The 23,741-nt window shown below is 31.9% G+C and overlaps 4 protein-coding genes and 1 long non-coding RNA gene across 7 annotated transcripts in view; 3 read left to right on the plus strand and 2 right to left on the minus strand.

Moving 5' to 3' along the window:
* Window positions 1-9,210, minus strand: part of LOC122519624 — a 41,216-nt gene extending 32,006 nt beyond the window's left edge. Inside the window, exon 1 of the mRNA XM_043639210.1 lies at window positions 8,671-9,210. Coding sequence (XP_043495145.1) covers window positions 8,671-8,760 — 90 coding nt within the window. The 5' untranslated portion in view covers window positions 8,761-9,210. The remainder of the gene's footprint in view (window positions 1-8,670) is intronic.
* LOC122519626 lies at window positions 2,976-3,981 on the plus strand. The gene is made up of 2 exons (XR_006304336.1): window positions 2,976-3,057; window positions 3,871-3,981. It is a non-coding gene; the product is annotated as an uncharacterized LOC122519626 (long non-coding RNA).
* Window positions 9,211-13,269: 4,059 nt separating the features above from the next.
* Window positions 13,270-15,802, minus strand: LOC122519627 (mitochondrial fission regulator 1-like). The gene is made up of 5 exons (XM_043639212.1): window positions 15,586-15,802; window positions 15,252-15,439; window positions 15,030-15,172; window positions 14,694-14,910; window positions 13,270-14,614 (listed from the first exon to the last, which is right to left on the minus strand). Exons 2-5 carry the CDS (start codon window positions 15,437-15,439, stop codon window positions 14,461-14,463), a joined length of 702 nt encoding a protein of 233 aa, XP_043495147.1. The 5' UTR covers window positions 15,586-15,802; the 3' UTR covers window positions 13,270-14,460.
* Window positions 15,803-17,817: 2,015 nt separating this feature from the next.
* LOC122519301 lies at window positions 17,818-23,690 on the plus strand. The gene is made up of 10 exons (XM_043638668.1): window positions 17,818-18,350; window positions 18,414-18,777; window positions 18,851-19,106; window positions 19,700-19,810; window positions 20,210-20,486; window positions 20,594-20,957; window positions 21,026-21,242; window positions 22,233-22,542; window positions 22,631-22,994; window positions 23,073-23,690. The coding sequence occupies exons 1-10, from the start codon at window positions 18,067-18,069 to the stop codon at window positions 23,328-23,330; spliced, it is 2,805 nt and encodes a 934-aa protein (XP_043494603.1). The 5' UTR covers window positions 17,818-18,066; the 3' UTR covers window positions 23,331-23,690.
* Window positions 19,949-22,305, plus strand: LOC122519356. Of its 3 annotated transcripts, XM_043638745.1 has the most exons (4): window positions 19,949-20,356; window positions 20,439-20,486; window positions 20,608-20,957; window positions 21,026-22,305. In XM_043638745.1, the coding sequence occupies exons 1-4, from the start codon at window positions 20,200-20,202 to the stop codon at window positions 21,278-21,280; spliced, it is 810 nt and encodes a 269-aa protein (XP_043494680.1). In that variant the 5' UTR covers window positions 19,949-20,199; the 3' UTR covers window positions 21,281-22,305. The 3 variants fall into 3 exon arrangements, with proteins under 3 accessions (XP_043494680.1, XP_043494679.1, XP_043494681.1); XM_043638744.1 differs by having other exon boundaries at window positions 19,949-20,486; window positions 20,594-20,957; XM_043638746.1 differs by having other exon boundaries at window positions 19,949-20,486; window positions 20,594-20,957; window positions 21,093-21,214.
* Window positions 23,691-23,741: the final 51 nt, after the last annotated feature.

Consider the following 23,741-nt stretch of genomic DNA (forward strand, 5'->3'; position numbering starts at 1 on the left):
AAAAAGAAGGATAAAAGTTTCGAGTGAAAAAGAAAAGTAAGGATTTATTCAATATCTTCGTTAATTTTCTTTTCTCAAGAACGGCGGTAGAAGAAAAATAAATAAAAAAGATTACAAGAGAAAGAAGACGGAGGAAAAAGGAAAAAGATATGACAAACCCGGTACTCCGCAATATAACTTTTAAGATTAACGACAAAATATTGTTTGAAAAAGAATATATTAAGCCGAAGAAAATATTATGTACTTCTATTAAAAGGACAAGTTACTCGCTGTGCTTCCTAATCAAAAACACTGAAAGGTAATAAAAATAAAAAAAAAAGAACGACAAAAGAAAAATAATTCATCTTAGGTGCAAAATACGTGGGTAGGAAAGAAAAAAATATGAGAGAAAAATGAACGAGAGAGAGTATAAGTAACATGTCCATTTGAGAAACATTGCAGGAGTAGAGTCCCTTTTTTCCCTTTTTCTTTTTCGCTCTATAGTTCGAGTAAAAGAAGGGAACTGTTTTTCGGGCATCGACCTCGCGATTGCAGGCATCCCTTCTCCACCTCCTCCCCCTTCTCCTATTCCTCCTCCTCCTCTTCCTCTTTCAATGTTGTCAGTAGCTTTTTCTCTAGTCATGGCTGCTGCTATCTAACGATTCCGTCTACTTCCACCCTCCTTTTATCTATCATTCTCGTCGTCCTCCAAACTCTCCCACGATTTTCTTTCTTTTCTTCCGTCTAATCCATCTTCTCCCTTTATCTTTTCCTGTCTTTTATTCATTTTTCTCCCCCTCTTTCTCTTCCTGTATTTTATATTTTATTTCAATTTTTATTACACGTAACAAAGTTGCAAAAAAAAGGAGAACAAAAAACGCAGAACACATTTATAAGTAAAACATCAAATTGGTTTATTCGAAAATAAGATCAAGAAAATAGTTTTAACTATGACGATAATCGAGAATAAAGTAACCTCGTAAAATTGCTAACTAAATCTTTATCTAAAATGGTGAAGGAGATATATGGTTTTATAGGGAGATTTATTTTTCTACCGTAAAAGGTGGAAGCGCAAAAGTCGAAACGAAAGAAAAAGAAGAAGAAGAATAATAGGACAATTAGAGAGTACACGTTCGGAAACGCGAATGAGGTGCACATTTAATTTATCCTAATATATCTAGATATTTAAAATTATTGTCAAGAATATATCTGTACAATATAGATAAGTATTGCAGATATATATTACAAGATGTGTGAGATTTTTTTCGGTCAAACAATCTCACGAAAACATTATAAATAATCGATTGGAAATTTAAGAACAATCAAGTTACCGAGTAGATGTGAACATTTATAATTGAAATCATAACTTTTGAATAAAACTATAGATGACACGTTTATAAAACATTTTTCCTTTTTTAAATTTCGTCCATAGAATATATTAAAATCGTATGGAAAAACCTCAGACACCCTGTATATTGATAGATAAAATTACGTAGGTATATACATATATGTATCTATATAATATATCATATAATATATATTATATAAATGTATATAAAAGCGGAAGAGAGAAGATTCGTTCGAGGATGGATTGTCGTAGTAGGTAAGTGGATGGATGGTAGAATTGGGTGCGAGAAAATGTGCGCCTAAAGGGCGTAATACTTCGGCAGGGAGGTTTGAAGGGGCAAAACAGGGTTGGTTGGTATGGGGTGGGAACAGGGAATTGCGCTGGCGCACCAGGACTTTTCTATTGGCTGCAGGTTCTCCTGGAAACCCGGGATTCATCGAGCCCTTTACGCGAAACCGTTTTAACCTATGAATCTACACACCTGACCGACCTTATCTTACACCCCCTTCGCCCCACCCGCCTTTTCCGCCATTGTCTATCCTTCTGTGACTCCACCTTTGTTTTTATTTTATTTTTATTTTTTTTTTACTATTATTTCTACCTTATATCTTCTTATTATTTACGTTAATTACGACGACGACGACGACGACGACGACGACGACGACGACGACAACGACGAGAACGTAAATTCGATTGAAAGGAGGCTCAGATTTCTTCTCAGAAATGTAAGATGATTGGTTAGAATCTATTTTTCACTAGCCCTCATCCCCCCACTTCAATTACCATTTGCCATTATTTATGTTGATCGTTTGTATCAAAGATGACGACAACGATGACGTAATAAATTTCGTCGGAATAACGTTACAACGTTAAGAATATATTAATAACGGTATATCCCTAAACTATAGTTATAAATTCCAGTGAAAAGTTCAGGATTCCACCTTTCTTTCTATTACTCTTTCTTCATTTTCTTTTTGTTTACGTTAAATATTATCTTTTCTTTTTTTTTTTTTATTATTTTTTTCTACCAAAAAACGAAAACGACCACGACGACAACGACGATATTATTTCCATGAAATACTTTCACTTAAGAAAATATCCAATGCGCCCACAGCGCATATTCCATAGTACACGGATCCATATAATAAGATAGGATCGAGTTAGTGCCAAATTGACGAAGAGTAAGAGTCATTTTATACGTCAACTTGAGAAGAAAAAAAATAAAACTCGACTTGGTTTAAACATGAAAAGAAATGAAAAAAAGGACAACGAATAATAAACGATAAGTAAGTAATTCACGGCATTCGGGTGAACGCAAAATTTCCAAAGTTTACACGAGAGAGATGATACGTTAATTGGTGTGATACTAATTGGGTAAAGAAGATGAGACTTATCGACGCTTATTAGAAGCAACGTAAGCACCAGTAACCAGTAGAAGCACCAGTACCAGCTAGCTGCCTCTACTGCTGTTGCTGTTGCTGTTGGTTATGTGATGCAACACACTCGAGAAAGATCGTCCTAAGAACTCGTGTTCCTCTTTCGGTTTACGAAGCGTAATTTTCAAACGACGTACCTCAGAGCCATATTGATTCTTCCTTGGTGTATTATACACAAACGCGAAACTTGTACATCGAGGTGGCTGAAGCGAGAAAAAGTGACGAACAGAGGGAGAAAGAAGAGGAGGAAGAGAAGGAGGAAGCTTGGCTAAGGGATGAGGGGGTGAAAAAAAGGTAGAGAGAACGAACGAGGTTCGATCGAACACGCTTCCCAACCCCTCCTAACCCTCTCCCCTCGCTCTTTTCCATCCTACGATACTCCCTATATACTCTCTCTCTCTCTTTCACTCACTCGCTTACTCTTCAACATTTCCTTTCCGCGTGGTCCCAACCTCTTCGACCACTTGAGCATTTCCTTTACGTCGTTAATTTTCTCTCTCTCTCTCTCTCTCTCTCTCTCACTCATTCTCCTTTTCTCTTTCCTTTCTTCCTCAGCCTCATTAACCTTTCTCTCGATTTGCGAGTAACACTTGGAAATAGGCCATGCTTGCAAATCGTTCCATAAGGAGATACTTCCTAAACGACGACGAAGACGGGATGGAAGAATATATATATTATATCGATATAAATATATTATAATAAGAATATCTCAACTATAGATACAACACCGTTCTTCCGAACATCTTTCTTATTTTAAAGAGATAACTGGAGAGAATCTTTCTTTCTTTTTATTTTTTCCATTTAAATAATTTGTTTCTTTTTTTTTCTCTCTATCATACGTAAAAATAAATAAATAAATAAATATGGCGAGAGTAAAGATGACCGACAATGGTTTGCGAGTTTGCGTAAAATGTTTACAGGAAATGAGCTTAAATTAGATCTATCTGTTATAAATAATATTAATAGAGACTCGAGAATGTGTTATGTTACGTTATGGTTCCTCCTCTTCCCCTCGCCCTCCCCTCGTTTTTCTATGGTGGTTTGGCCTATTACACTATGTAATGTGACATCGAGTGGGTAATAACGTTAAGTAATATTTACTAACAGGTAGGGCCACTCGTTTCTGGTCCTCAGGGAACCCAATGGCCGTTCCTCGGAGCAAAACCATGGTACTATTGAGATACGTGTTGATCATACGAAACGCATTGTGCATAAAAATTCAAAAGATAAAAAAAGATCAACTGGAATATATGTATATTATTAATTCTATTAACAAGATTTTTCAATGAAAAGGATAATAAAACGAAATAAAATATAATCGATCAATGATCCTTACGGTCCTATTATCTATTAATTATTTAAATATATATAAATATATATATAATTAAATAAATATAATATAAAATGAATTTTCGAATAACAAGAATATCGAAGAACATCGACGTTAATTTTTAAACATTATTACATTAATTCTATTAATTATTTTCTATCAAATTTATTAGTATTATTACAGATTTTAATTTTGTTATACCTCTGTAAAAAAGAAAAGAAAAGAAAATTAAATTAACGCAAGTTCGAGTAAACGTAACATTGATCGATGATCCTAGTCACCTTATTATATCATCTATAAATTATTTAAAAAAAAAAATATATATATATATCAATATAATATTAATAATAATAATAATAATAATAATAATAATAATAATTAAAAAAAGGCTTAGTGGCTTAGTGGCTTTGGACTAATTAATCGGATGGATTTACATTGAACAGGCAGGTCTTTATCGGCGATTTCCCCTTCGATCAATCTAGACTCTCGGCGTCATTGCACAAAGATAGATTCGCAACTACCCCATAATCTACGTCACTGAGTTTATGAGGCTTGAAAAGGCCATTCGGCTGCACCTTTGGCGGTCGAGCTAAAGGACGTGATTATACGACTCAATGAAAAGCTCTCTCTCTCTCTCTCACTCTCTCTCTCTCTTTCACCTCTCTCCCCTCTCTCTCTTCTCTCTTTTTTCTCTTTTTCTCTTGTTTTCACTCTTTTCCGCGTTAGCCTCAAAATCGATGATACGAGTCATCGACTTTATCCCTTGTGGAGAATAAGAGAACGAGCGAACTTCGTAAAGAGTCCGACGATGTATAGAAACGCATTAACGCGCGAAATGGTATTACCGTGTAAACACTATTCTTTATCACCACCATATCCCTTCCCTTCCCTCCCCCTTTCCTCTTCTTTCCTCTCCACTCTGCCCCAATTCTCCCAATTCCACCGATTCTCCCAATTTGCGTTCATTTTATTTTCCTTTAACACTTTTCTGCTTTCTCTTTCTTTCTTTTCTATATATTTTTTTGTTTGCGAGAGTCCGATTGTCCTTTGTATTATCGTGAATTTTCTTCACGCGAAAAAGCGCGAAGCCCTGAATTGAATTAAAAGTTTCTTGGTATAATTGTAGTTAAAATTATTATTTTTTTTTACGAGTAAAATAAGTTTCTTGTTTCCACAGATCGTAAAATTACAAGCTTGTAATGAACGCTATTTAACAATCTAAATGAAAGTTATTTCAAACAAAAATATCGAAGGAAGTTTTGTTTTTAAATATAGGTTTAACATTTGGAAAGTATATTGGTTTAAAATTTAATCGATTCGTATCAATTTACTGTAACATTTAACGAAGGAAAATGATCCTAGAGAACTTTCCGGATAACTTAATAATTTCCTGAATCGTATATTGGAACATATGTATGTAGGAGTATAGTTAAAACCCATTTCTACTCTTAGAAGTGTGTCTGCGTCTACGTATGCGTGTATGTATGTGTGCGAATGGGACGGCACACATTAAGGGAAGTTTTAGACAAAGTTCTCGTTTAAAGTTTAGTTTGTACGTTCGCGTACACTCCCAGTTAGATAAAAAATAAAGGTTAGGAAGGAGAAAGTAAAAACAAGCTTTCCATCCTAATGGATTTTCGGTAATTATACTCCCACGCTGTACACATATCTATCGTCATGGTCTACCAGTTACGAGATATTTATTAAAAAAAATTCATTTTTACTTGTACAATGTATTTTTAATGAGTAAATCGAGTAGCCTTTGTGTAAACTTTCGTTATTATATCAAATATCAAATTTGTTTCTCTCTCCCATCGAATGAAATTTAAAAATTAGGTTCGTCAAAAGTTTTCGTAAAAAGATGTTTTTATACGAATTTTTACATAATTTGAGAACCTCGTCTTCCTCCCAACCGCCCCCCCCCAAAAAAAAAAATAGAAAAAAAGAGAGAAAGAGAGTGTATATACGGAGAAAAAGTATGAATATATTATTTGTGAGAAACGAGATGCCGTAAAGGATGACAGCTCGTTAAGACGTTGAGACTTTAAGGCGTCGTCGAGACGTTTTCTGAAATCGAAAAGAATCTTCTAGTTACTTCTTTCTACCATCTTCTTACGATATAACTATACCTATATTTGTACCTATTGGTACCATCATTAGCTGGCGCCATCTTTAAAGGAATTTTAAACCAATTTATTAGCTTCGCTTTTAATCGTCACTTTCATCATTCGAGAGAGACAAACTTGGTCCTTGTTGGACCTCTTGGAACCATAGAGCAAGATGGTCTATTCCCTTAAGAGCTCTTCAGGGAAAAATTATAACAGAATCCTTCTTCTTAACGTGAGTATATTTTTGACCCCATAAACATCTCCATTAAAAAGACTTCTCTATGTATCATTAATGTAAATTGATATAAAAATAATGATTTTATAAGGTTGTATTTTCACCTTCTTAACTTTCTTTTTTAAATAAAGAAGCGCGCTGAAAGTAAATATTATTTAGATCTCATTGAAATATCTAGAAAAAAAGAAACAATGATCAATTTAATTCGCTTTACTGTTTCAGCTAAATGTGACAAATGAAATTCGAATCTTACGTTTAGTACTCGCGTATTAAGAATTTTCTTCCCTATCTTTTTATCTCTTCATTACTAGAATTCGAGTGACAAATTATAAAGCAATCCGTTAGGTTAACCGTTCTCCTCGGCTAGTCAAACAAGCAATTTCAAACAGAGGAAACCAATTGAAAAGGACCGCAAATACAATTAATTTGACATCAAATTGCTTCGTTTAATCGATTTTCGACTTTAGTTTATATGTTTTTTTTTTTTAACAATCCCCGTTCTTTGATCAAAGTAACGAATACTTTACTTTGCATAGGTTGTTATAATTAATTGACAACAAATCACTCTCACTCGTATCGAAAAATTTCGTTCCTTTTTAACTATTATATTAAACGATTACGAAATAGAAAGAGAACGAAAAAAGAGAGAATTCGTATAACTCGATTGAATAACAATATCTGGTTAATACCATTCGCAACGAAGAAAATTAATAAAGCGTTTATCTAGTTTGACATTACTTTGACCCAATTATGCCTTGAGTAAATACAAAAGTCAATTAATCACGAAAGCTTTGATTGGCTATATGAACTTTTTATTCCCATGATTGATTCGAAGGATAAAAGAAAATAGTCATCTATTTTTCAAATTATTTACTAGATTATTATGATTATTTAAATATTGAAACAAATTCGTCCTAATAAATTGTAGATTATTAATATTATTTAAAAAAAAAAATAATATAATTTAGATAATTAATATATTGTATGTGTGTGTGTGTTTATGATCAAATGATTTGTAAAATTGTGATCCGGATTTACGAGTATTATGAAGATTATGCATCTGATAAGACAAATGGTATTGATACAATGTAACATATTAGACAAACGATTTAAAAAAGATGTATCAAGATCGTGTAAGTATAGATAAATAATACGATTTCCGTGACAAGCATGATAGAATGTTTAAGTGCGTATTGATTGTAAGAACCTGTATTTCTCTATGCGCATACGTATGCGCGTATATTATACGCTTTATGTAAAGTAGTCATACGTGGTGTGTGTGTGTGTGTGTGTGTGCATGGTTTTCCATAGAACGCACGTACAGAAATAATATTTTTGTAAATTAAATAAATAAATAAAACAAATTCACAAAGCATCAAATATTTAAAAGAACCTCAAGATACAAAACACGATTTTGATCGAGTTAAACTTTGATTTCCTTTCTTTTTCCTATTTCGTATTATATGTACGATATTTTCATTAATTTCCTATAACGCGTTTATATTTATAAAAATAATTAATCTTACAATTATAGTGTTGAAATAATTATAGAAATTTGTGAAAAGAAAAGACATAATTAATCACACGAGAGAGGGAGAGAGAGAGAGAGAGAAAAAAAGATTGCTGTAATACATAAAATTATATATTCATACCTAACAATTAGTGGCAACAAGTGTAAAAACGAAAATTCGTTTCCCCATTCTCCTACCCCGTAATCAAAGTTTAGAAATCAGGGATAGAAAAAAATAGAAATTACTTTATAGGTAGAATCAACGAAGAGAATGCTAGTGCTAGTATTATTTATCGCTTCAATCAGATTTCGTTTGATAGAGGGTAGAGGGTGGAGAATAGAGGTGTGCACAAGAGGAGCATTTAAAGGTACAGAAAGAAGTAGAAGAAGAAAGATGGAAAAGAAAAGTGCGCTTGCGGTTTCGCATTCGATGAGGAAGAGGGGATTGTAGAAAAGGGTAGAAAGGTAGTGGAAAGGTGGTGAGTTGGGGGCAGGAGAATAAAGTGAAACGAGTCGAGATGAGGTGAAGTGAGGTAAGGTAAGGTGAGGTGAAGTGAGGTGAGACGAGGTGAAGTGAGGTGAGGTTAGGTGAAGTGAGGTGAGGTGTGGTGTGGTGTGGTGTGGTGTGGTGTGGTGTGGTGTGGTAAGGTGAGGTGGAGTGAGGAAAGATAGGAGGAGGGTCATTCTTCGTGCGTTCTCGTGCGTACTCGTGCTACCGACTCACCGGGTAGGGAGAAAGTTCGTCGTGCAGGATCACCCAACGGCGAGCGTCGCGACGACTCCCAAAAGACAAGCACGCGGAGTATGGTATCATGGTGGTGGTGTGTGAGCATCTGCCTGCTATGGGAAGGAAGGAGAACTTGTAGGGTGTAAGCAAGATGATCCTGCTCTTCGTTTTCCTTCAAACGTCTTCCTCATCTACTTCTTCTTCTTCTCCTTCTTCCTTTTCCTTTTCCTTTTCCTTTTCCTCTTCCTCTTCCTCTTCTTATTCTTATTTCTCTTATTATTGTTCTCCTTCGCGTCAACCTGGTTGCGCGAGGTAACGGATGCGCGCGCGTGCGCGTATGCGCGCAGATGCGCGCGTGTACGCGCCTCTACCCTCCAGTGCGCCTACACCAAGGCAACCTCGTTACGCGACGAAGCGGGACAGACGCCGCCGATGAATACACGACCGAGCGCACGAGAGAGCACGACTCGATGCTTGGATGTAGCGACTACTAAGAGAGGGGGTAAACCGTTCTACTATTGGCTCTAACACTCAGCGCCGCCGACTATTCTACGGACATCTGACGGCCGCTACGGGAAACTTTAAAGAGACGTGGAACGCTACCCTCGCGAGTCGTGCTTGCTTATTTCTATGAAAATCAATGGGGGGGGAGAGAGAGAGAGAGAGAGAGAGAAAATTAAAGATACATGGGATACTTACTATGCATATGTATTTTCTTTTTCCTGTCAGTTACTATTTCATTATATTGTATTTCTTACTTCCTTTTTAAATATTTTTTTTTTATAAATAGAATACAATAAGATTGAGTTCGTTTATAATTTTTCTATTTTTTTATAGAATAAACTAGATGCTATATTGTAATTTATTAAATCACGTTAGTTTTGGAAAAAGGTAGATAATTTTAATCGCAATCCAGGCCAAATTGATAATCGATAGTACATTCGATATCCTATTTATTTCGAGAAATATTCGTGTAACTGTTGATGGGAACAAAATAATTTTGAAAATTATAAAGAGGGGTAAAGAGAAAAGAGAGATAGAAAGGCTTGTCATTTAATTTTAGCATGATTCCTTTGTAGCCAATGAATGATGCTCGCAGGGGCATGTCTCACGATAACCAGGGAGTTGGTTGCAGTATCGATCCAAACTTACGCACCTGGAGCGCACCTTCCAGTACAACTCCAAACGAAACAAAACTCGCATTTTGTTAAATTCTGATTCAACTATTATCTAAACAATTCCCGTTTAATTTTAAATAGTCACGTTTTTCTCTAACTGATCTATAACAAAGGAAGGAAACGTTGATCTTATTTCTTTCTATTTTAGGAAATGTATTTCCTAATTTTTATCCTATTTTACTAAATACTCCGCATTTATTTCTAAATATTCACATTTTTCTATAATTGGTCTAAAAAAAGAAAAGCAAACGCATGGATTTTTCCTCTTTCTATTTTGGGAAATTCATTTTCCAGTTTGTCCTGTTTCACATTAATCCCGATAAGCTTTCCAAACCCTTTAATCCAAATTAAATTTGTTTATAATTTCAAATAATTATTATTTTATAACATGTTGGATTGAAATTGAATGATGCTAACGTAATAATATTTATTATAACGTACGTTCCTTCCCTAGGCGAGAAAATAATAGAACGAGATAAATAAATAACTAATCGTGCAATTTAATTTCATTTGACACTCGCCCACAATATCTCTCTAATCAATCTACATACATAAATAGATTATAAAGAAAACTCAACATCGATCTAAATAATATTGTTAACAATTAATAAACATTTATAATAATCTATTTCATAATTGTTTCATATTTATCGAGTTCAATGAGACTATGACCTAGCTGTTCCTACTCGATAAAATGTTTACGAAGGTTTTCTCAAGGTGCTATAAAAAAATATGAAGAAAAAAAAAGAAGAAAAAAATGTAAAAAGGTCAACCACGAGACGCATTTGACTAGAAGAGTGGATGCATTTATGTATATACGCTTTATATATTTAATGGTATAAAAAAAATAATAATGATTAAACGTTTTACAATGATGTAATATTGTAAGTTAACGTGTAAACAACGTTTACATAGAAATTTATGAGTGTTGGTAGAATTTAATCGATTTCCACTATAAAAAATTTATCGATAAATAAATAAACGCGATAAGAGTGTTATGTAACTGCAATAAACTCACCCCTAAGAAAGGCCAGCTGATCCTCCGTAGAATGATGCCACCCTCGCTACGATATCTGACTTCCGATTTAAATATACCGTCCAACGAAGAAAGTTTCGATAATAGTTTCATCCTTCAAAAAGATCATTCAAAAGATCATTCATTTCTTTTTTCACGAATTGCATCGATAATTTGTTTATTTAAAACATTTATATCGACATCTCGAAATCGTCAAAGCAATACGGACGATATAATATCATGAATCATTCCTCGTATTTCGAACTTCTTTTGTTTTTGTTACACAAAGAATAGAATGTGTAAATAATACTCTGAAATTAAAAATTAATGTTAAATTCGATGTGTCTAATAAATAAAAAAATATCAGTGTTGTTTATATCAATATATAATATTGAACATTTCTAATTTGATTTATTTAAATTAAAAAACAACAAAATTTCGACGTAATGCTAATTATATCTTCATTTTTCAAAATATGTTCATTTTTTAATAAAAATAGTTTTAAAAATAGTGTTTAAAAGATAATAACATGCAACTCAATAGTAACATAATTGTTAAAGGTCACAGTCCGTCTATTACGTCTAAATCTAATTGTAAGTGCACTTAAAAACCGTCCTCATTGTCAATACCGTAAAAGTAACAAACCCGATAAGGGATATCTGATCCCACTGACTGCACTAGCATCTGTTCGTCGCATAATGCTATTTTATTAGTATGTCTTGTTAAATGAAAATAACAATCCGTTTGACGTATCTGACATGAGCTAAATGACGTAAAACGTAAATCTTAATTTTTATAAACTTTTTACATTCCCTTACCCTGTACCTCTTCTTTTTTAGTATAGATTCGAAAAAAATTCTTGTCGAGGGCTTCGATAGATACTAACATACATTCTGCGTTTTATATATTTAATAATTTAATTAAATAATTAATTTTTTAATTTTTAATAACAATAACTATATATATATCAGGGTTTCGCAAACTTTTCCACTTGGCAACCCTTAAACTTGAGCAAATATTTTCATGACCCTGTATATAGACTCTATACTATCTTCTCTTTCACTATCATAAACTCACAGACGCATTATAGGCGTAGTTTTGCCAAACTGGTTTAGAATTACTTTTCGATCGTTACGCGTCTAGAAAGTTTTTAATTTTGCTCAAATTTCTACGACCCTGTATGGAGTCGCTGGTATATGTGATAATCTCACACTTTGAAAAATCCTTATATATATATTTGTTTTTATTTATTTAATTACTGTAATAATAATATATATATATATATATTTATTAATTTAATTTAATAATCAATTTTATGCCTTTAATAAAAATAACTTGGTTTAGAAATTAAATTTGCATTATTTATATTAAATAAAAAATATAGTATAAAAATATTGGTTCTTACCGAAAATGTAAATAGAACGTGTCGGCAGAAGAGATGTGTTAGTCGATATGTCAAAGAGAGGAATTCAAGGACACGATTTCAAGTAACATCTGTAAGGAGGGTTTGTGGTTGTGTGTGATCGTATTGAAAAGAATTCTTACACAAGATTTTCTTTAACTTCTCCTTCTACTCTTCTTCTTCTTCCTCTTCTTCTACTGTGTTTTAACTTGTTAGTATTATTTTTTTCCTTTGTTTGCTTATTATTATCTTTATATATGTATAGATATATAATACGCACACATACGCGATCATAAGGTTCATGAAAATCTTATTTGTAGCATTAAAATGTCAGCAGATCAAGAAGAGAATTTACAAATCGTCTCGATACTAACACAGCCCCCGAGGGATAACCTTGGCCTCTATTTGTACTCCTAGATCATCGACACCAATCACTGTAAAATCAAATACATTTAATTTTCTATATAAAATAAAAGAAAAAACAAAATATGGTTTACCATCTTCTTGATCGAACGATTAATTATTTTCCGAGTATTAAATTTATTAAACGTGTTATTAATAATAAAAATTTGTTATTAACTTCACTATTTAATTGTGTAACTAATAAACTTTTACTTTTCTTCTGCTTCCCGCTCTTTCTCTATTTTATATTTTTCTCCGTAATATTAAATATGAGATTTTAGTACCAAAATTAAATGTTTGAGCGTGCTGATGTCTGCTTTTCTTCGAAAAACGATACAAGTAGCGCCATCTAGTCAATCGAGAAGTAACTACATTGTTTTTTTTCATTTAATATACACCATGAGCTTATCATAAACCCATAAAAAGCGTCTAGAAAAATACATAAAATATACAAGTTCATCTATGCACTTAAATGTTAATTTGTATATGAAATCATTTTAAATTAGCTGTAAGGAATGCATTAAATATCCGACAAATCGTTTCAAGTTGTTGATATTAAAATAAAAAATATCCATAACTGACAATGAGATAAAGATAAGTTTCTTTAACAATAACGTTTATTTTTTATTTTTCATATTTATTATTAATAAAAGCTTTATGTATAAAACGCATCTGTACATTCGTAATATCATTAAAGATCGTAGTCAGTCTCTCTCCACACACACGCAAACCAATTACGAACGTTTATATATAATTTTTGTTTTCTTTTTTCTTTTCATGTCAGTATTGAATTATGTCAATCGAACACATAAGTATATCAAAAAGTAATATACATTGAACATAAAAGCGCCATATGATATTAACATAAAGCTTATCATATGTGCTAGACTTCGTATCGACGATTATTAATGCACTTTCTTGCTCGTCTTTTTTGTCTTCTTCATCTTTTTTCATTTTCTTTGGAATCGTATGTGTTAGATCTGTTTTCCTTCATAATCGATGAAATCCTATTAAGAATCTCAATATATCACAATAATCAAGCTTATAGGAAACAAAAGTTATATATATATTTTCCTGGCACAATAATAAAAAAGATGTGATTAAGCTTTTATTCAATTAGATGTACGATTAGCCGGATATGTTTTAATTCGAAACTAATTAATCGGTATTTTTTAATTCCTATAATAATCTCTTTTACGCATGTCAATAGGTTTAAAAAATGTGGCAAATGAAATAGATTTCAAGCTAACATTTGTCTACATATATTCGTTGCAATTTAAAAATGAGGATTCAAGATAGTTAAATAGTAATAGTCAAAATTATGTGAGATCTATATCAATGAGATAATTGTACTCATTCGTTCGATTCTTTGGTTAGCAAAGTATCATATTTACTTGCTGTAACAAAAAAATCTTTCTAAGTAAATGAAAAAAAAATTCTAAATACCATCTATTGCTGCATCTTTCTCTTTCTTTCTTTCTTTTTTTCTAAAGTGAGTTCTATTAGCTTTGTACTCTAGGACTAAGAAAAATATTTTCACGTAATTATTTTAAAACTATCACGACCTATTCGCGTTTCCAAATTCGTGTTGTAAATTAAAAGGAACTGTTGTGTTATGAGATAAATAATTAGGATTATCAATTGAAAAAATTCGCAATATTCGACAGCATGAGAAATAAATTATTGCATTAAGTATTGCATTTCTGCAATGCGTGTTGAATCGCATACAAATGTTGTAATTGAATCAACGAATCGTATGCCGTGATTTACCACTTCATTATTATAATAAACTAAGTTGAAAACGAATCATCCAGAGTTAAATTACCAGATGAATTTCTGCTATCTGGCGATTGCATCGCAATATATCGTTTACGTAAAATCTCTTGTAAGTCATTGCACGGACTATTTACACGTTTCATTTGTAATGGCCGACCCCCGGGAGATCTAAACATGCAGAAAATTATGCGATATCGTGTTATCGATTTATATACTTTTCTCATTTTATCATTTCATTGTACTTTACCTTGCAATTGGCCTCAATTTGACTTTACCGATATCTTTTAATATGTCACCCATTGATTTTTGAGTATTTAATGGCACTTTTTTACGATCTTCAATTTTGTGATCTTGTAAACTTGCTCTCCTAGCAATATGTGGTGTGGAGGGAGGCGGAAGTGGTGGTGGTGGCGGTGGTGATTTAAAATCTTCTTTCTCGCTAGACAACGATGCAGCCGATGCATCTGTAACAAAGAATATTTTTTTTTCTATGAAAATATACATATATCTTTCTACTTCTATCATTAAAAAGTTATTTCACAAATATTCAAATTTATATAAACACTTATTACATAATACTTACATTGAGATTGTTTACTACTTTTAACTATTACCGATATCTGTTCTCTGAGCTCTTGTAATTCTTGTTCTAAAGCAAGCAACCGAATTTCTGAACCAAAACTAATTGGTTCTAATAAATCTGGTCTGCTACCTAGCAACCTACCACTATAAAAATAACAGAATGATATTAATTACGTGTTCGATAAATGTAACATAATTTATTATAATAATCATTATAACAAACCTTCCAGGTCCATAACCATTAGAATCAACATAATCACTGCTAGTTTCTTCATTAATCATAGAACTTGTCATAGAATGCAGAGGTGTTACACTTACATAAATTTTTGGTGGTGGTCTTAAAGGTAAAAATGATCCAATTCTACGAACAATACTTCTTCTTTTTCCATAATATTTAGGTGCTTCACCCATCTAAAATAAAAAAATTGTTGATTTATTTAATGTGTTATTAATAAAAATAATTAATTGTTATACAACTCCTAATGTTACGTCCTAATTGAAATGTAGAAATTTAGGTTAATAGTAATACTTGTGAATAGGATATAATAAAAGTTCACCTTTTAAATTTATAAAATGTTAATCCGAAAATGTGTTACTTTTAAGTTCCAATTCCAATATAATACATGAACACGTGCAAAATATCTGGCTGGGTACATCAGGGTCATTCGAAATTTAAAACGAAAATAACTTCTTTACTCGACGCAACATACAAATGACTGCACAACGACAGGTTGTTGAAAAGCAACGTAACCAAGCGAAACAAAAAAGCCATGAACTATATAATATAACCTAGAACTTCGAAAGATTTGAGAGATTATCTCATATATATTTCACAATGCATGAAACATAAGAACGAAGTAGAACGTACTACACTAACCTGTAATATCTACAATTTCATTGTCATTTTTCAAATGACTTTACCGACCGTGAGTAATTTCCACTTTATAATAGCAAAGAATACAGCGCAAAAAAGTTGGAACAGAACCTCCAGAACTAAGAAAAATGAAGATATACATTTAATTGCTGGCTAGAAGCTAATTTGAAATCCATATTCTTTTAAATTTTTTATTAATTATTTAAATAGTTATTGATAATTAAAAATTTGAAAATTTTTTTTGTTATTTCTCAGTAAAGTAACGTAGTTGGCCACAGCAGAAAAAAATGAATAAGTGCACTAATTTGCTAATAAAATGTTTATTTAAAATACATAACTTTTAACTTTATTAATTAATTATTTAATTAGTTATTAATAATTAAAAATTAAAAAACGTCATGAAGAGGTTATATGTTATGCGCATACGCAACCACAAATTCAAGGTGCAAGCGCACTTTGAAAAAAAATAAAAGTAAAGTTGGTAAACCTGCAGGGGATATATTTGAAGTTGATTTCCAAAGGAACAACCACGGAGACTATATAAGGAACACGAACTCCATGTATACAAATCGGATATAAAAATAAGAGAGCGCCCGTGTTCTATTTCGTTTTTATATCAGAACATACCCATCATATAGGTTAAAAGAAGTGTTCCTTTTTTTTTAATAAACATACTTATATGACTTCAAAAATATAGTTTTTAATTCTGTCTTAAAAAATAACTAAGAAAAGCTGTCATATCTTAACTAATAATAGATTGCTTTTTATAATGGTCTCAAAAATGTTATAAGGTTAAATAAATACGTATATCATTGATAACTGATTGATATAAATTTTGTTCTAAGCGATAATTGTCGCTAAATAAATTGTAAACAAATTCAATTCAAATATCATTTTGTTACTTTTTTTTATAATACAGTTCTGTTATTTTGAAATAACAATGGCCTATAAGAGACATTTCTGTATATTTAGCATAAAGCTTGTGTGTTCTGTCAAATGTCAGAGCAAGTTGAGGAATTTATTGCAGCGAACAATTTCTGACTATGTTTACCAGTTTTATTGCGGAAGAATAAAATGATATAATTCGTAATCTAAAATATCTTTTAGTATTAATCAACTTTAAATATATCCCCTGCAGGTTTTTACCAACTTTACTTTTATTTTCTTTCAAAGTGCGCTTGCACCTTGAATTTGTGGTTGCGTATGCGCATAACATATAACCTCTTCATGACGTTTTTTGATTTTTAATTATTAATAACTAATTAAATAATTAATTAATAAAGTTAAAAGTTATGTATTTTAAATAAACATTTTATTAGCAAATTAGTGCACTTATTCATTTTTTTCTGCTGTGGCCAACTACGTTACTTTACTGAGAAATAACAAAAAAAATTTTCAAATTTTTAATTATCAATAACTATTTAAATAATTAATAAAAAATTTAAAAGAATATGGATTTCAAATTAGCTTCTAGCCAGCAATTAAATGTATATCTTCATTTTTCTTAGTTCTGGAGGTTCTGTTCCAACTTTTTGGCGCTGTCTTTTTAAATAAGTAATTGGACTAAACTTCGTTGGTAAAGTCGTCGTCGCGGTTAGTAGAATTGCTTCCTGCGGCCGTCGCGAGATAGCGCCAACATTTTCTTCATGTGAAAAATATTCTAACGCCACGTTTTCAAATATTTCTCTATCATGTTTTTAATTATTTTATTTTAAAATTGCCTATATATAAATGTGTATAACTTGCATATCTTTCGACGATAACAAATATAATTTCAAGAACATCTCATTATAAAGAATAACAAATTTACTTTTCAATATATAATTTTAACATCAAGGATGGAAATTATACGTCTTTCCGTGGTCTCTCTCTCCTCTCGTACACTTTTGATTAAATTATATATTATTACATCTATAATATCGTCGATTAATTTATTTGTTTTCTTGTCAGTTATAAATAAAACTGTTCGTCTCCTAGTTAGCAGTCTTATTCTTGTTATAACATCGAAAGGTTTAACTTATCTTTAATAAAACCAACCACTGTAGATCGCGTTAAGGTTGTATATCGCGTCGAGTGTTTAAATTGGAAAAAATATAGAAGGAAAATTACTTTGATACTTTGAATACTTTTGCGCTTTATTGCAGCACTTCCGTTTACAAAGAAAATGAGTTTAATACCAAGAATCAGTTATGAGGAAGAATTAAAAAAAAATGTTGATTTAAAGGACTCTGATATAGAAATATTAAGAGAATGGTGCAATAAGCAGCCTCATTTACCAAAAATCACGGACAGCGAATTGGCATTATTTTTACACAGCAATTATTACCGATTGGAACCAACAAAAGTTACGATAGATACGTACTATACTGTACGAACTCACGTTCCTGAATTCTTTTCTAACAGAGATCCGCTTGGATCAAAGTCGCTTCGACAAATAATGAAAGTTGTGTAAGTAATAGAATTTTTGTCTCGATGTAATGATTATTATTTATAAAAAATCTTTGCCTACAGTGCAGAAATACCATTGAAGGCAACAACGAAAGATGGTTATAAAGTAATTTTCTGCAAACTACTTGACACCGATCCTTCGCATTATGTTTACAACGACGGTATGAAATATTTTAGCATGATTTTAGATTATTGGCTTTATATCGAAGGTACAGGAATTGGTCATATAATTCTGATTGATATGGAAAGTGTAAGCTTCGGTCACGCGGGCCGATTGAGTCCTATGGGACTGAAGAAGTTTCTTTATTATTTGCAAGAAGCTTTACCTGTTCGTCTGAAAGGTTTACATTTCATGAACACAACAGCAGTGATGGATATCATTCTAAATATGATGAAACCTTTCATGAAAAAAGAATTGATGGATGTGGTATGATTATTATTGATTTAATATTGATATCTACTATAGTACATGGTATAATTAGTTTTGATTGTTTTTTTAGTTGCACGTGCATTCCACATTGGAAAGCGTCGCTAAGTTTATTCCATTAGAAATATTACCAACCGATGTGGCCGGTAAAGCAGGTTTTACCAAAGATTTACACGAAGAATATATAAAAAAGCTCGAAGATCATCGACCTTGGTTCCTACAGGATGAGATAAGTGGTCGAGTAAATGAGGCTGTAAGACCTGGTCAAAGTAAAAATGCAACTGATCTTTTTGGAGTCGAGGGGAGCTTCAAGAAGCTTGAAATAGATTAACATAATGAAATACATATTTTGTACGAATTATTTACAATTAAAAATGATTTATAATTAAATCTTAAATAAGAATAAATAAAAAATCAAATAAAATTATCCTTAATCATTTGTAATCTACGTTTAATACCAAATACATAATCAAATGAAGCATTATGAAACGCTAGTATAAATTTTTTTTTGGAGAAACAACTATACTTACGTATTTTAAAAACTATTTCTATTTTGCACTTTGATCTGTTATAACACCTAACAATTATCCTCATCAAATTATTACGCGTAACTTCATTCTATAAGAATGAGTTTGACATATTACACATAATTAATAACATATTTATGAAATTCTGATATACTACTATACTACCACCTAATTATCTGAATATCTTTGTAAAATAGGTACTTGGAAAAAATTGGTGACCCCATCGCATCAAATTACGAGTGTATTTTGATCTCTTGCAGAATAACGTTTACCTTGATAAACTTGATAAGAAAAAACAAATGATAAATTAAATACTATAATAAACACGTTAATTACTGGATGTTCCAGAAGTTTCATTACTAAAATGCATATAACGATGCTTTTTCATTTTGCAGGGTTGTACCTGTTGTTGGGTGATCACCTCGTAACCCAGAGTGCTATGAAGAAATGTTACATAGAGGGAAGAAGAGGATTATTAGCGTCGGATTATTATAGTCTCACGCAGCGTAAGAAATTTTCTAATGAAAATTAAGCTTGTCTCAAATCTACGTCTCTACGTCGATTGCCTCAAGTTTGCGTCAGATTTGCGTCAGATCTGTATCAAAGCTACGTCAAGATTTTTCTTTCCTCGGTAATAACAAGTTTGAAACAACCACTATATATACAAATGTATATAAGTAGTAATCATTATTAGACCGGTTACTATCGAGTAAGAAACATATTTCTCTTGTTCCGTGAAGATCAAAGCAACATTAAAACGCTATTTAGATTATAAAAGAAGTATACTTAATAAAATGAATAAGAGTAGTTACTAACTAAATTCGGACTATCGAACAAAAGTTCTAATTTCTAAAGTTTGACTTTCGTTTTTCATCTTAAATAAATCGGTGCAATAATGACTATAGTACCTACGGAGATATATTCGTTGGAAGAATACTTGAAAAATAATCCTGATGTAAAGAAATCGGAGTTACAAATCATTCGTGATTGGCTGGATAAGCAACCTCATTTGCCAAAAATTGACGACGTGATTTTATTGTTATTTTTTCACAGTAATTATTATCAATTAGAACCAACTAAGATCACGATAGAAAACTACTTTACTTTCAAGACTCACGTGCACGAATTTTTCAGCAACAGAGACCCATTCTCAAAAGAAATTCGTTCACAATACAATGTCATGTAAGTTGAATTTTAATAGTACAATATATATATATATAATGTGTGAAATATTGGAGAGCGACAAATAATTGAACGAATTTAACGGAATGTTATTTTCCTATAAACAGACGTATTATTCCAGCGAAGAAATTTACCAAGGAAGGATATTTAATCATATATGGAGATTTTGTGCATTCTGATCCATCTCCTTATAACTTTTTTTATTCCGTTAAATATTTTCTAATGTTAATGGAGTTGATAAATTTAAAAATAGGACCGGTTAACGGAATTGTGGTAGTTAGTGATGTACAGAACATAACCTTGGGTCACGTAGGTCGTATAAATATTATGGGATTAAAGAAATTTATATATTTTGTACAAGATGCGGCACCTATTCGTTTGAAACAAATAAATATATTGAATTGGAATTCAGCGTTAGAGACTTTACTAAGTATATCAAAGCCCTTCATGAAGAAGGAACTATATCAAATGGTGAGTTTTATTTGAAATAATAAAAGGATAACAATCACAAATGAAATAACAATAAAATTGATTGTTAGATAAACTTGACAACTGTAGAAAAATTGGAAAAAATAATACCCTTCGATGCACTTCCAAATGAGATAGGTGGCAAGGGCGGTAACATAAAAGATCTCGTTAATGAGCAAACCAAATTGCTCGAAGACAATCGCGAATACTTTATAATGGATGAGGCGAAGAATATGTCAAACGAATCGTTACGAATCGGAAAGCCTAAATCTGCAAATGACCTTTTTGGTGTCGACGGGAGCTTCAAGAAACTCGAGATCGATTAAACGGATATGTATATATATATATCTTTATTTGCTGCGTTATCATTATATATTTATAACGAAGATGTATATTTTAATATATTTTAATATTTCTTTTTAATACAATATTCATATATGGTAATTGAAAATGTTTTGCTTGTATTATTCAATCAAACTACCATAATAAAATCTTTTACGAGTCACTTTTTGCTTATTAATCGACTGTTACATCATAATACTTCGATGATATACCTCTTTTCAGTAATCACTAACACGCGATAGCATAATTACAGGCTAAAAAGAGATTCCAAGCTATCATTTTATTTGACTCCTTTGCAAATATGCGAGAATCAACTAATACAATTCCAAAATCTTTAGATTAAATAGTAATGTATGTGTTTGTTTTTACGAAAAAAGTATGGTTACATGAGAATTAGATACATATCATGAAGATCTCAACATGAAAATGAAATATGCTATGTATTCTCGGAAAAGGAGATTTCATTTCTATCTGTACGAACGAATGAGATAGAATTTTCCAATTGAATTCCTAATTAAAATAAACATAGTATTACCTTAGTATAAATACTTGATACAAAAAACTGACGTCTAATCAATAATGCAAAGTATTTTTAATCTATCCATTTCGTTTTGAATACGAGCAGAAAAAGAGATACAGAATAATGCATTCATAATTATGTTTAATAATGCGTATTCTCATCTGACCCATCGACAAAATATTCTTAAATGGCTTCGTAATGATGATTCGTCCGATTATGAACTTATATATACAAGCCAACGTCAACGTGTCACGCAATTGTCAATCGTATGTTACTCACTCGTCACTGCTTGAAGACATCAATTGAGCTTGAATTTTTTAGTTTAATTCGTCTTTCTTAAGAGGTCGTCAGAACAAATCTTGAAAGAAAATATTTTTCTGCACAAGGAAACAAACAAAAGAAAAGCAAAAAGTAAGATTTACAGTGGGCGTTTTTTTATAGAATGGCATTAAAAGGTGGAATTTCCTTCGAGGAGGAATTAAAGAAAAATCCAGAATTGAAAGAAGACGATATACGAACGTTGAGAGAATGGTCTCAAAAGCAACCCCATTTGCCGAAAATCTCCGACAGCGAGTTGGCTCTCTTTTTACACAGTAATTACTATCGTATTGAGCCAACGAAAAGTACCATCGATACTTATTACACCGTACGAACTCACGTACCAGAATTTTTTTCTAACAGAGATCCTATTGGCTCGAAGGACCTTCGAAAAGCATTTCAAACAGTGTAAGTGTTGCATTTAGTCGAGTGTTTGGCAATCAAGTTACAAACCTTATTTCTACATTATTCATTCGTTCTATATTAATTTTCATAGATCGAATTTGGTTTTGAATGAAACCACCAACGACGGTTACAAAATCATTTATGGCAGACTGATAGATACCGAACCGTCGCATTACGTTTATAACGATGGTATGAAATTTCTTAACATGGTAATCGATCTCTGGCTACGCGAAGAAGGTACTTCCAAAGGTCACGTAATCCTCTTTGATACAAAAAATGTTGCATTTGGACACGTGGGTCGGCTAAATCCCATGGGATTGAAAAAATTCCTTTACTACTTGCAAGAAGCCTTACCCGTACGTCTTAAGGGTTTCCATTTTATGAACACCTCGCCGGTTATGGATATTATTCTTAATATGATGAAGCCATTCATGAAAAAGGAATTGATGGACATGGTAGACAAAAATTTGTTAGAGAAACAATTATAATAAGTTTTATTTTCTCCAACGTTCTCGTTATATTTTCTTTCGCAGTTTCACATGCACTCGACTATGGAAACTTTGGCTAAGTTTATACCCTTGAAAATACTTCCAAACGAATCGGGTGGACAAGCAGGTCCTTTGAAGGACTTGAACGATGCTCAAATTAAGAAATTAGATGACAATCGTGCTTGGTTTCAACAAGAGGAAACCTTATGTCGCGTTAACGAATCTCTGCGTCCCGGGAAAGGAAAAACAGCAACGGATCTGTTTGGTGTTGAAGGAAGCTTCAAAAAGCTCGAAATTGATTGAACAATTTATCCGACGCACCAACTTTATATATATTTTTATATAACTACCAAAATTAACTACCAAAAATTAAATCAAAATCTCCATTTCTTTGTCACATTAATGAAATTGCAGTAACATGCGTTGTTATACAATTGAATATTTATTCAATATCTATTTAATATCTATAGATATAGGAAAAATATATGTAGAAAGATCGAGTAGCCTTGTCTCTTCCTAGAATAGAAATGGACTTTGATAGCAATCAAAATTCAAAATAATACGACAGTCCAATCGTATCACGTAAGAGTATTACATAAAACGGTTATACATTGTGTTCATTGTAAACTGAAACCAAAGAAAATAATATTCTTCAAAAAGAAATAAATTTAGTTCTTTCGATTACAATTCACCAATCTTTTGCCAATCTAAACA

The sequence above is a fragment of the Polistes fuscatus genome, unplaced genomic scaffold (genome assembly GCF_010416935.1).
Source record: "Polistes fuscatus isolate 324 unplaced genomic scaffold, CU_Pfus_HIC Scaffold3, whole genome shotgun sequence".
Lineage (NCBI taxonomy): Eukaryota > Metazoa > Arthropoda > Insecta > Hymenoptera > Vespidae > Polistes > Polistes fuscatus.

Excerpts from the sequence above, each read along its gene's own strand:
- LOC122519627 (XM_043639212.1), bottom strand. The coding sequence starts at position 15,439 with ATGGGTGAAGCACCTAAATATTATGGAAAAAGAAGAAGTATTGTTCGT. Across the intron at positions 15,173-15,251 it reads AATGGTTATGGACCTGGAAG|TGGTAGGTTGCTAGGTAGCA; the intron begins GTTTGTTATAAT and ends TTATTTTTATAG. Across the intron at positions 14,911-15,029 it reads AAGTAGTAAACAATCTCAAT|ATGCATCGGCTGCATCGTTG; the intron begins GTAAGTATTATG and ends TCTTTGTTACAG.
- LOC122519301 (XM_043638668.1), top strand. The coding sequence starts at position 18,067 with ATGAGTTTAATACCAAGAATCAGTTATGAGGAAGAATTAAAAAAAAAT. Across the intron at positions 20,958-21,025 it reads AGAAGGAACTATATCAAATG|ATAAACTTGACAACTGTAGA; the intron begins GTGAGTTTTATT and ends ATTGATTGTTAG. Across the intron at positions 22,995-23,072 it reads AAAAGGAATTGATGGACATG|TTTCACATGCACTCGACTAT; the intron begins GTAGACAAAAAT and ends TTTCTTTCGCAG.
- LOC122519356 (XM_043638744.1), top strand. The coding sequence starts at position 20,200 with ATGACTATAGTACCTACGGAGATATATTCGTTGGAAGAATACTTGAAA. Across the intron at positions 20,487-20,593 it reads CGTTCACAATACAATGTCAT|ACGTATTATTCCAGCGAAGA; the intron begins GTAAGTTGAATT and ends TCCTATAAACAG. Across the intron at positions 20,958-21,025 it reads AGAAGGAACTATATCAAATG|ATAAACTTGACAACTGTAGA; the intron begins GTGAGTTTTATT and ends ATTGATTGTTAG.